The sequence below is a fragment of the Aristolochia californica genome, unplaced genomic scaffold (assembly GCF_029961685.1).
Source record: "Aristolochia californica isolate CCGP_79_NKW_82.1479 unplaced genomic scaffold, dmAriCali1.0.hap1 SCAF_14, whole genome shotgun sequence".
NCBI classification, from domain to species: domain Eukaryota; kingdom Viridiplantae; phylum Streptophyta; class Magnoliopsida; order Piperales; family Aristolochiaceae; genus Aristolochia; species Aristolochia californica.
In genome coordinates, this window is record NW_027181815.1 from 4,944,643 (window position 1) to 4,957,874 (window position 13,232).

The window sequence follows — 13,232 nt, forward strand, 5'->3', positions numbered from 1 at the left end:
TAGAGTGCAGGGCACAATTTAGAATACTTTGGGACCAAAAGAGCCAAGTATCTCATTGGTTCCCCTTTTTGTTAGGGAGGCCAGCTAAAAGTCCATTTCTTTAAGAGGTCAAAATAAAACAGATATGGTGGCAGAAAATATTTTCTGAATGATCCATCATGTCCTTCACCAAATTAATAATATAGTTGGAGCACTCTAAACATGGAAAGCATTACAGGTTGTGAAATTTCGTCTTGTGACTTATACTAGATGTTCCAATAGTAGATTTTATTAACAGTTAATCAAGCTTACTTTCCTAGAATGGTTTGTGGAATTGTTGCTGATGGCCAACCAATGCAGATCCGGAATTAAATGCCACTAAAACCCAGTCCAGCAAGTAAAGAGTGTTGGCTGGCTAATGGACTGATTTGCTTCTTTCTCCTTATTTCATTTTCGGTTTACTTTTTTTTTTTTCAAAAATCCACTTATTAAATAGATATGTCTTTTTTGAAAAGTTTGGTATATACACGGCTGATCCAATACGAAAAGTCATTTGGTGCGATATCAGACGGCTGAGATAATTGCTGATCATGATTGGATAGCTTAGATAGTGTTTCGCATGTTGCAAAGTAAATGGTTTTTCATATTGGATCAATTCTCACGAGGTCCTTTCTTTCTATCATGTAAGCAAAAACATTGCTTGGAACTTTGCTTTTTAACATCGAACATGTTAACACGTACTATTTAAAATTTTATACGAATGAATGGATGAAAACAATCAATCTACACTTGTTTTGTTATCTATTATTTCATGACACTTGTAAGGAAACAAAATCAATATTAAGGTTTTTGTTATCACAATGAAATAAGTTAAAACTTTTGGTCTTTTTTGAGAGAGGTGTCAATTAAGATTGAAGTAGTTATTTTAAAAAAAAATTAAACGACAGTATTTTTCTCATGAAGTTAATTTAGTTTTAATTTAGTTTTCCTTTATGCATGAAATAGTATTTGTAAATTGATTGGGCTAGAGATAGTTTACGTCATCTGTCTTGAGTTTATGGCAACATGGTTTTAGAATAGAAATAAGAATAAGATTTACAAAATCTGGGTACAGTCAAGAGTAGCCTTCTTTTCCTCTTAAGAACGTTAGTATGTTTTACATTGTATATGAAATTTCATTAAAAAATTAACCGTCTTCACTCTATATTTAAATTATATAAATATTTTATTTGTGTAGCTATTTTAATGGGCTTACTTACGCCCACTTGCTTCGAAGCATGCGATACTTCAACTAGATGACTCCTTTTAGCATGGGATAATGATACTTCAACTAGATGCCTCCTATTAGCATGGGATACTTGGTTCCAGAGCATTTTAGGGCCTTTTAGCTTGGGATACTTGCTCCAGAACATTTTAGGTGGGGGTTATTGCCTTTTCCCCAAGATATATGTAAAAATTGTATTAGTATATTAAGATACATACGAGATATAAAAGATTAATTTATTTCCGTTGTCCTCTAAACCGGTGTAATCTGTTTTCATTAATTTTCAGGAGTATTTTTTAGGGTATTAGAGACCATGCAGTTTTGAGGGCACTAGAGACGTGTCAGAATTTTCAGCATAATATCTAGCAGAGGCAGGGAAATGAACATGAACATAGCCGACAAGACGCGACCCTACACGTGTACATGTGCCACCACACTAGACGCTTCTCCCGCACGCAGATATTTTTTTTTCGGGCCTCGTGAAGTAATAAACTTGGCACCCGCACCGTCTTTGGGTCTCTCTAAATTCTGCCTCTTCCTTTGTCCCTCACCCTCCTTATCTGAGTCCTCAGCTAAATTCCCTGCCCTCTGTTTCCATACAACTTGGAGGCTTGGACCCTCCTAATCTAGGTTGGGGTGTTCACGGTACCTTCTCCTTTTCCATCTCCCCTTGAACATAAATGAATTGTTGAAGTTTCCAGTTCGGCTATTTCCCTCTCTTCACCTGCTCTGCTGCTGTCTTTCTTATCCTGCGCTTTTGCTCGCCAACGTCTCTTCACCTGCTCTGCTGCTGTCTTTCTTATCCTGCGCTTTTGCTCGCCAACGTCGTCCCGAGGGAGCGGTGGTCGAGGTTCTTTGATGGGTTGAATACGATGGAGTGGGACAGTGATTCGGAGCCGAGCGGCGAGGAAGAGGGCTTCCTGCTCAACGATGGTGGACCTTTCGCCTTCTCCGTCGGGAGCTTGCTCCGGTCGGCTCCTTGCGGGTTTGCCGTGAGCGACGCCTTGGAGCCTGACCACCCCATAATTTACGTCAATACTGGGTTCGAGCTTGTCACGGGCTACCGGGCGGAAGAAATTCTCGGCCGAAATTGGTAGGTGTCTCTTGGATTTGGCGCTTTTGTTGTTGTTGTTATTATTCTTATTTTTAAAGTTCTCGTTTCAGAGTTTGTGGTCTAGTTCGTATTAGCTGTACTTCCGTGTTTTTTTATTTTACGTTTCTTTAATCTGTTGGAATTTTGTGATTGAAAAGGAGGAAGGGCATTATGTGTTAGGTCGAGTAAAATTTTGGTCTCATCTTAATGCCTGCCCTGGTCCTGTTATTTGCCTTAAGTGAGAGGGCTTATGCGACTAGAAAATTTTGAGTTATGTCTCGGAATTGGGTTGTCTTATGACCCGACAAATAAGTCCTGTCTGAAACGTCAGCTATAAGCGTCTAGTTTCTTAGTTGCTATGTAGGTTTCTCCTCGGATTAATGGGTGCGTATGGCAAATTGGGAGTTCTTATTCTAGTGAAGTGACTGGGTGGAACCCCTCTTTCATTCTTTACAGTAAGAACCCCAGAATAATATATAAGCTAGGAAGATAAATGTACTCTTAGCAGTATCAGTTCTGTTTACTTTTTCAAGGTGGAATTTATTGCAAAGTCCAAAGGCAAAGAACAACAAACAACGACACTAGGAAAGGGCCTCTACTACAACGAGGACTGCAGAGAGACCTCTTGCTTAACTAGAGAATTAGCAGGTTGGTTAGCTGATCTCACAGAACTCCAATTACAAATAATTTTTTTGGAAGTGTCCATTATTCTGTGGGAAAAAAACACAAGTGCCACCAAGGGGATCAGTTGGCTTAGAGAACCAACCAATCACCTTACTAGAATTCCCTTCAATCCAAATCTGCATGCCAAATGAAATCCTGAATATTGGGGAGTCCGTGGTGAAGGGCCTGAATTTCAGCATTTGTGGTGTCCACTGCTCCAAGTTGGGGGTAAGGGAGGCAGGAAACAGGAAATGTGACAGAAATCTAGCCACTCTCGATGTATCAGGAGTGAACATCACCGTCAATGTATCTGGAGTAAAAATTACTTGCGGAATGTTATCTGTGTCTCATTTGCTCCGACCAGTTCACTGATTCCCTATGCATTCTTATAAATTGAGTGGCTGTAGCAAAATCCTATGAAAGCATAGAAGAAAGTGCTTTTGTTGTTCTTGAGTCTTCATTTGGATAGAACTTTTTGTGTTATGAACCGTGGCAGTCTTAGCAGAATAGGCTTCTGCCTTTTTTCTTTGCTCCTTTACACAACAATGAAGTTAGAGGGTTTTAAGAAATGAATTCATCAGCTTATCTCTGTACCGTATAAAACACAACTTATTACCTAAATATGCTTAAAATAATCTGATTTCTTCTTTTACCTTCATAAAAATCACAATAATCATTAAAACCTTGTTCTCCCAGTACGTAGCACCATTTTTAGTTGATTTTTTTCTGAAATCTTCTCTTCAGCACTTGTATTCATGTTTTTATTTCTCCACATATGGGCAGTCCATCAACTTACATTGACCGAGTGCTATTTATCATTGCACTGCTAGTTCTATGTCTAACTTGTCAATCTATTGAAACAAGTTTTCCATTTCTCTCCTAAGTATTCCCTGCTATATTTTGACATGGTGAAACCATCTTAGAAGGCTCTTTTTTATTTCTTCGTTTATATGTTGCTACTTGCAAGTATTTCATGATAAGTTTTCTCTAACTTTTTTTCTTGTTTTGCTATTCACTCATTTCAGTGTGTTTATCTCTTCCAAAGTCATCTTCACTCAGGTTACATGGCAGTCTATGATTTGTTCTATAAAGCATGTTTTGTCAAGCTGCTGTCTTGTATAGTTGAACCTAATGTTATGTGTCACCGTCATACTACATCTTTCCAAATGCTTGTATCCACTCAGGAATTCAACATTTATTCCATGAATTTCATCCTTGATCTTCTGTTACATGTGCTTATCAACTGTTTTTGAATAAATTTGCTCTTGCATGTCTTTTTTTTAGGGAACTCTTGAATGTTCTCTTAGCACTGTGTTGATAAAAATACCTTTGAACAACTGAGGTATCTTGGTGAACTACAATTGTTTGGTGTAAAATTTATGATACAATTAATCAAGCAAATGTAGCCATATGTTGTCCTTGTACTTCCCTATTCCTTGATGGCTTGGATACTTTTGTTATGAGATAATTGTAAAATGTTTTTATTTGCAAGTTGCATGGCAGCAGCAGCACACTTTTCGTGCTGCAAAATAGGCTCTCTTATCATACTTTAGTTTATAGAGAATTTATTCTTCTTTCCTTGGAGGCAGGATCAGTTAAAAAAAGTAGCATATGTAAAAATTACATCAAATGATAAACATTTTCTTTGGAAACACTGAAGTTTTTTTTTTTGAAATAGAAAATACAGAAGTTTTAATTATGATCATGAGTTTAATAACCTCCCTCACCCCCATGAAAAGTCAGCCTTCTTAATTTTTTGGCTAAGCTTCTGGAGTAGCAATGGCATGAGTTTTCCAGTCTAAATAAATATCTTCCCCCCCCAAAAAAATGACAACCTTCTTAATTTCTTCTGGAGTAGCAATGGCATGGGTTTGCCAGTGCACTGAAATTCCAAGTTGGTGATTGCTTGGGTGTAGCAGCTATAGAAGGTTTTAACTGATGAGCCTTTGGCTCAATGGTCATGTTGTGGGTTTCTTGATGTGAAGTTTTAAGTTTTTCCTCTAGGGCATATAGAGTATCGTAGGCTTGTGTCTTTCCAAGTATCCAAAGAAAAGGAGTAGAATATAAGAAATGTTAAACACATCATTTAGGGGAAATGCACAATATTTGACCACCAGGCAGTTGTAGGAAAATATTTGCATTCCCTTCTAAAGAACAAATCTTCCTTGTGTATCTTCTACTGGAACAAAACTTCTACATGATATAAATATTTTCTTTTTAGTTTGAATTGGACATAATCTTCCTTCATTTAACTTTTTACGCTCTGTTTGAAAATGATGACAATTACTTTGACTAATGGAGAAGATATTTGAAGAGGCAGAAACTACATTTTGCCAAAGAAAAAAAATTGTTTTTGGGTCTGGATGTTAGGACTTTGCAAATTATGCATGGCAAAGTGAGATTTTTTTTCTTGATAAGTGTGACAAAGTAAGAGAATTTCCAATAATCTAAAATTTCCCATGAACTGGTAGTTGGTAAGTTGTATTTACATAGACTATTTGATGACCTAGTTGTTGATTTCAGTGACAGAGATGATCAATGTATATAAGAGAGATTCGATGTCATGTCCTACAACTTTTTGAAAGAGAAAAAAAATGAAAGAATATGAAACACTAATTCTGACAGCTGCAGCAACTTATTCCACCAATTTCATTTGGCAAGTTGTGTCACTAATTTCCAGACGAAAGTTGTTCTGCTAATTCCTTTTGGCAAAATTTAGTAAATTAATGTGAAACGTGTAGCCTGATGGCTCATGTTTCTAGATTCACTCTTCAATATTGGGTGTTTTGTCACTTAGTACAATGGCATGACACTACATATGGAAAGTCCTAAGTTCAGTGCATGAAATGGATCCAAATTGGATGCATCAGTTAGATTGGAGACTGGTGTGAAATTTGACATGATTGAAAAATGCAGGGGGGTTCATCATGGTTGAACTCTGAATTCTTCTTCAGGGTCTTGAGCTGGCAGTAGCCTTTGTGTGTCCACTCTTGGCTAGTCAGTGATCACCAGGTTGTTGTTCAAAAAATAATCTTTGTGGGTGCTTTTGAAATACTATAATGAGGTTGAGGATATTTTCAATGTTGAGAAGACCCACATCCCAGAAAATGCAAGTCAATTGTGGACACCCTAGGTTGAAGTAACTTCTCTTAGAAAGACCTCATTTTGGGAAACTCTCCCTAGTTTTGGGTATTTGCTGCTCTTCTATGTTCTTCCCTCCCTTTCTTGGGTCTTAATATTTTTTCTTCTCTTAATATAATTCAGAGAATATGCTTTGTTAGCTGCTTGAAGCTGCATCTTTCATTCTGTCTATCTGTGGCCAGCTCTATAGCTAAGTACATGCTTAAGTGTTTTACCACCACTTTTGCTTATCACCTTTTCCCTTCTATTTCTTATTATCCATCAATTGCTGATAAAAGGCTCTCTTAGCTTGTCTGTATAACCCTTCTTTGGACAAGCATAAAGCATCTCCAAACATCTTTCTCTCTTTCACACACACTCTTTCTTACATTCCTCTCTCTCTGTCACACACACACACACTCTAGCTACCTCTTTCTCTCAGACACTCTCTTTCTCAGTCTATCACTTTCTCTCACACACACTCTTTCTCTCTCTATTCTTCCTAAGTGTTCTTTGATAATTTGCTCTTTAACTTGTTGTTGCTAGTTTAGCCACACATCCCATTCATTTTCATCTCTGTAAATGATATTCATAGACAAATCCTGAGAGCTAAGATTTTTGAACAAGGCTATTTGGTTAATCATATAAAGTCAAATGATATTCATAGACAAATGCTGAGGGCCAAGATTTTTGAACAAAGCTATTTGGTTAATCATATAAAGTCATCTTAAATTTGAATTTGAAGACTATTTTTGAAAGAAGAGGTTTACAGTTTCACTTGCAGACTCGGTTAAACTTTGATGCAATAAATAATTTTACTCAACTATGATAGCTGGGTTCTGTTGTAAAAGAACTGGGAAATGGGAAACCTGCTACCATGTAGTAATAGTCGCTAGGTTTTCCATGAAGAATAATTTAAGAAACATTCTAAGACATTGGTAATTCATTATTGTGGTGAATGGAGATTGTAGCTGCTTTTTGTTAAGGACTTGTAGTTACATTCTTTTAGTTCACCAAATGCATTTACTTCAGCCTGCCTAAAAGGGGGCAAATATGAGTACTGGAAAACAGTTTGTGAAAGTTGGGTCTAGCTACCTCCCGAAATGAGTTAGCTGAAGTTAGGAGACCGTTTCCCAACTAATAACTTGAGGATCTTTTTTAAAACTTTAGGACTATTTCCACTTACACTTCCTCTCACTTGTAGGCTTGCATAAAAGGAGAATGGATCTGAGATGTGGACAACATACACAGGGTACAAACAAATTGGGCTCAATTGTATAGACGTCCTACTATGATACCATATTAGAGTTGTGTCCATGTCCATCCAAAATGTCTAACTGAAGGTAGGGGGTGTTTCCTAACTAATAATTATAATATTTTTCTAAGACTTGCATAACACAGCTCTACTCGAAAAGAAGCTTTTAGGGACTGCATTAATTCAAATGTCTTAATTTTGCAAGGAGGAAAATGCCAGATTGTTCAGGTGACGAGTGGCACTTTTCTGAAGTCTAGGGAAGTCTTATGTCTGCATCTTCTGTGGTTCTTAATTTATCCGGGTTAAAAAGGACTGAATGCATTAGATGGCTCTAATTTTGAAAAGATAGTGTTGCAGGTTAAAGATACATATCTTGTATGGAGGGACTTGAGAGGGGAGAGAGAGGTAAACTGTAAATTAGAGGACTTGAGAGAAGACTTAGTCAATATCTCCCTGATATTTTATTGATCATTTTACACTTATAAATTGAACTACAACTAATACCCATACATATTTGCCCCCCCTCCCCCCTCAAAAAAAAAAAAAAAAAAAAAACTCAAAACTATGAAGCATTAGAGTTAGACATAACAGTAACAGGGTGATGCTGCCTTTGATCTCTAAAAAATTAAGCTTTGGCAGAAATAAATTTGTTTCAGCTGATTTATCAGCAGAAGAGCCCTTAGGAAATTAAAGCACCACAAGAACATTCAGAATCTTCTTTCTCATCCTTCAGTGGGCACCTGTCTATTGTGAAAGGGATCATGAGGTAATCGACGCATCAGGAGCAATTTATAAATGTGTATGATCCATTTGACTTTTTGTATGGCGGCCAATAGATGCATCCCATGTCCTTTGTCCAATTCCTATTTTATTGCAACTCTTTTGGATTTGTTTTTTGAGATTCACCAGCTTAGTGGATCTCAAAATTACTAGGAATCTCTAGTATGGACCTTAACATCAATTGAGTTGTTTACTTTTTCTTACCTATTACTGGTAAACCACAAAAAATCTGCATTTTGAGTGTTGCCACTCCTTTAAAAAAATGTTGTCTTACCACAAGTTTTGAGGGTCAAGATCTTAGTTTGCCTATTTTATTGAAATTGTTTCTCCAATCTCCTTATTGTTACATATGATGACAATTTTACAAAAAATTGAAAGACATTAATCCCCATTTTTTAAATTTACAGCCAATATCCAATCAATCCAATCCATTACAGAGAATGTAAATAAGGATCAACTTAGCTATACAAGTCCAGGAGGCATTGAAAGCCAATGGTTTGTTATTCATGGCATCACCATGGACAAAATGTACAACTGAGTAGGTCTCTGCTGTATTGTGAGAGTTATCTCATTTAAGTTGTTATCATGGCCGCAAATAATGATAGATAGGTAATGCCATGTATAATGGCGAAACCACCCTAATGTATCATTCTAGCTAGGAATTCTAGTTCATCATATATGTTACAATGCTGCTTTAGATAAAAAGAGTTTAACTTGGCATTCCTTAGCTGGAAGTATATACATTGTGGAAAGAAGAAGGTTAATCTTGGGCACATGTTCAGATGTCAGAAAATGAATTTATCTTTGTTGGACTTTTGTTTATTTGATTGGAGGACATTGAAGTTGATTTTCAGATTTGTTGAGTTTGATCTTGCAAAAGTTCATTAAGCTGTCTCATGTTCCATCTTCTTTAGCACAGATATCAATATGTTGCATTTTCACAATCAGCATATATGTTTCGGTCTCTTGGGATTGGTTGTTCATGCTAGTGCTTTTTGAAAGAAACTTTTGTGAACAATGAGGCTAGTCAATTTTTGAAGATGACTGAAGATTTTCTCTCTGAACTAGTATTTGTCCTACGCTGAAGATTTTCTCTCTGAACTAGTATTTGTCCTACGCTGTGCATTTATTTGTCTATCAGATCACAATAAAATTCTGTGAAATATTTAGTTTCAATTACTCACATCTTTACATTGATAGAGACTACTTGGGTTTCGGATACATATTAGGATTTCTGTTTTAGTTGATGTTTTTGTGATTCATGCTTTCTTAGTTTAAGCATCCTGTTGTGATTCTTTCTCTAGACTTGCTGAAGGCTCAAGTGCCTCAACTATCATGAGAGCACTGCTTTTTGTAGTGGTCAAACCAACTTGGTTAATTTTAGGGAGGAAAAAGAAGGTCTTCTCTGGACACTGGCTTAAGGTTGAAATAAGCTCTCTGGATCAATTATTGGGTTCCTAATTTAGATGATGGTTCAATTGGAAGAGCTGCATACCTAATGTAGATGATTATGCTTTTTGTTTTTGTAAGGATTGTTTTTGGTGGGTTTACATGTATACAGTCAAGTCTTTTTTTTTGTTTTTTTTCTAATGGTAGTAAATAATTGTGCGATAACTTTGTTTGAATGCTCTGGTAGTGATCCATCCATCATGGCTTTTTTGTAAGCTAGGCAAAAACTGTGGGTTGGTTTGAGATAACTACTGATTCATTGGTATATCAATAGCTTGTATCATCTTTTCTTGTTCTTTGTCCTCATTTTCCTGTGTGCATTATATAGTGTGGTGATGTTAACATTGACTCTTCTCCTTTCTTCTGCTGTTTTTCCTTTCAAATGCTTGTGTTATTTCAAGACGAAGTCAGGTCTTCTGAAATATCATTCTGAACATTATTGTTTCCTGACAATTTTTTCATTCAGTTGTTAATATCTTTTTTTTTTTTTTCATTTTCTAATGAAGTTGCTTTAACATTTGATACTTTGTATAATAACTATATTGTTTGAGGTTTTATGAAATACTACTAGTTCTACTGATGTAATGGTTTGTGAGATTTGTTTCAGCCGGTTCTTACAGTGCAGAGGACCATTTGCTCAAAGAAGACACCCTTTGGTAGATTCTACTGTAGTTTCTGAAATACGAAGATGCCTTGAGGATGGCATTGAGTTTCGAGGTGAATTATTGAATTTCGGGAAAGATGGATCTCCATTGATGAATCGGCTGAGGCTTACACCAATTTATGGCGATGATGGCATAATTACACATATAATTGGCATCCAGTTCTTCACTGAAGCAAATGTTGATCTGGGTCCTCTACAAGGTTCTTCAGTAAAGGAGCCTGCCAGGTCAGCTGAGCGTTACCTGTCTGATTTATCCTCCCACAGGCCTGTTACAGTTGGACCTGGAAATATTTGCCGTGATTATTGTGGGATTTTTCAACTGAGTGATGAGGTCCTGTCTCAGAAAATTCTCTCTAGGTTAACAGCCAGAGATATTGGGTCTGTTGGTTCTGTATGTATGCGTCTCTACCAGTTGACTAAGAATGAGGATTTGTGGAGAATGGTTTGTCAAAATGCATGGGGCAGCGAAACAACTAGAATGTTAGAGACCATGCCTGGTGCAAGAAGATTGGGTTGGGGCAGACTGGCTCAGGAACTCACGACCTTTGAAGCTGTAGCTTGGAGGAAGTTGACTGTTGGAGGTGCAGTGGAGCCCTCACGTTGCAACTTCAGTGCCTGTGCCGTTGGGAATCGAGTCGTTTTGTTTGGTGGGGAGGGAGTTAATATGCAACCAATGAATGACACGTTTGTGTTAGACTTGAATGCAAGCAAGCCTGAGTGGCAACATGTGAAAGTTGGCTCTGCACCACCTGGGCGCTGGGGTCATACATTATCCTGCTTAAATGGGTCTTGGTTAGTGGTTTTTGGAGGCTGTGGAAGGCAGGGTTTACTGAATGATGTTTTCATATTAGATTTGGATGCACAACTTCCTACTTGGCGTGAGATCTCTGGAGTTGCACCTCCATTACCTAGATCATGGCATAGCTCCTGTACACTAGATGGTACAAAATTGGTTGTTTCTGGTGGCTGTGCGGATTCAGGTGTGCTTCTCAGTGACACCTTCTTGTTGGATCTCACAATGGAGAAACCTGTATGGAGAGAGATTCCAGTTTCCTGGACTCCACCCTCTAGGTTAGGCCACACACTTTCTGTTTATGGAGGTCGAAAGATACTGATGTTTGGTGGTCTAGCTAAGAGTGGGCCACTTCGATTACGTTCAAGTGATGTGTTTACAATGGATTTGAGTGAAGATGAACCATGTTGGAGATGCATAACAGGAAGTGGAATGCCTGGTGCAGGTAATCCAGCAGGAATAGCTCCACCACCACGACTGGACCATGTGGCTGTCAGTCTTCCATGTGGCAGAATCCTGATATTTGGTGGCTCTGTTGCGGGTCTTCACTCTGCTTCACAGCTTTACCTCCTTGATCCAACAGAGGAAACACCAACTTGGCGGATATTAAATGTCCCAGGTCGGCCCCCACGGTTTGCTTGGGGCCACAGTACTTGTGTTGTTGGGGGAACTCGGGCCATAGTTCTTGGGGGTCATACTGGAGAAGAGTGGATGCTAAGTGAGTTACATGAGTTATCCTTGACCAGCCAACTGATTTGATCTTGTTGTATAAGCTCTTGCAACAAAGGCTAAGCAATGATACACGGGTATTTCTTCGGTTGTAGTGCCCCATTTATGGTAGAGATGTCTGTTAACAGGTTTTCCTCTGTTGAGGTTGATCTGTATGATGTAATTTTCTTGGGACAGCCAGTTCTGGATGGATGAATCTGTTGGTGAGCTTCTGAATCTTGGCTGGCCCATGCACGGCGTTTGTCCTTTTAGGTATCAGATTAGTTGTGTTAAGGAGGTATGGTAATTAGGGTATATTCAACTGTTTACTAATGTTTTCCACTTTTTTATTTATTTTGTCTTCCTGAATTGCCTCCTTCAGAGAAAAAGGAAAAAAATAAAAGTTGCCTGTATATAGTCAGTAGATTGTTATTGATGCTTGCTCATGTGGTACAGAGCTGTTCTGTTTTGTTTTTTCTTCTTCTTTGTTTTTTTAGGTGTTTCATTTCGAAGAACTAATTTAATTAGGGGGTATTTGGCTGCAGGGACATATGTTTCTGCATTTGAAAGCCCCCTCTTCGTCTTGGATAAGTGAATAAACGGCCAGCTGTTGGTTCTGTGCTGCACTGGCTATGAATGTAGAAAGTATTTTAAGAGGCCTTAATACACTCTTAGCTCTGGGAACCAAGCGGGTGTTGAGTTCAAATAAATCTTACTTTTGGCATTTTTCTCTGTTATAAAGAATTGCCTATGGACGCATTTTTCTTCTGCTAGCATTGACCATTTTCTTTTATGGGTCATTTGTGTCATCCTTTCATTTCATCGCCTACTTGAAATGTTCTTTGATTTGGAAATTCTTGTGGGAAGTGAAACTTGTGTCTCTGTTTAGAGCTGATATCTGGATTTCATGATGTGCTTCTGGTTTCCTGTCTCGGTGAAAGAACATCAAACAAGAGTTGTATGAAACCTGTTCTTTTGGATGGGTCTGACCTTTTGTTTCTGCTCTTGCACGGTGGAAGGGTAGGGGTGCGTTCATAATATACGGAAACTTTTAGATTTTATTGTTGAGGAACTCTACGGTTATCTTCAGCGCGCTTCTTGTCCGTTGAGCGATTTCATAAACACTCCATTCAGTTTGTTACTGAGCTATCAATCGTGGGTTTTCTCGCTTCAAAGTGTTTGTTTAAACGCTTGGGAACTGTGGATTACTGAATCTGGTTTTCTCGCTTCAAAGTGTTTGTTTGCTTGTGAAATGTGGATTACTGAATCTGGAATCAGGTTGCTGGGATTCTTGACGCAAGATTTTCAGTGCATCTAAGTCTTTTATCGACAGCTTAAGCTGACAGGACTAGCTGCTTCCAGTTTAAAATTGCTGACCTCTTTTGGATTACCTTAGGACCAGGTGATGGATCCAAATTTTCAAATTTTTTAGACCCCTTGAATTGTTTTTTTTATGCCGTCTGT

The 13,232-nt window shown here is 37.9% G+C and overlaps 1 protein-coding gene across 3 annotated transcripts; it reads left to right on the forward strand.

Moving 5' to 3' along the window:
- Positions 1-1,764: 1,764 nt before the first annotated feature.
- Positions 1,765-12,840, forward strand: LOC137950823 (adagio protein 1-like). Of its 3 annotated transcripts, none has more exons than XR_011112004.1 (3): positions 1,765-2,336; positions 10,211-12,066; positions 12,314-12,840. XR_011112004.1 is itself a non-coding variant. In XM_068797450.1 (2 exons), the coding sequence occupies exons 1-2, from the start codon at positions 2,116-2,118 to the stop codon at positions 11,817-11,819; spliced, it is 1,830 nt and encodes a 609-aa protein (XP_068653551.1). In that variant the 5' UTR covers positions 1,765-2,115; the 3' UTR covers positions 11,820-12,214. The 3 variants fall into 3 exon arrangements, 1 of the variants encoding a protein (XP_068653551.1); XR_011112005.1 differs by having other exon boundaries at positions 10,211-11,992; XM_068797450.1 differs by lacking the exon at positions 12,314-12,840 and having other exon boundaries at positions 10,211-12,214.
- Positions 12,841-13,232: the final 392 nt, after the last annotated feature.

Excerpts from the sequence above, each read along its gene's own strand:
- LOC137950823 (XM_068797450.1), top strand. The coding sequence starts at position 2,116 with ATGGAGTGGGACAGTGATTCGGAGCCGAGCGGCGAGGAAGAGGGCTTC. Across the intron at positions 2,337-10,210 it reads GAAATTCTCGGCCGAAATTG|CCGGTTCTTACAGTGCAGAG; the intron begins GTAGGTGTCTCT and ends GATTTGTTTCAG.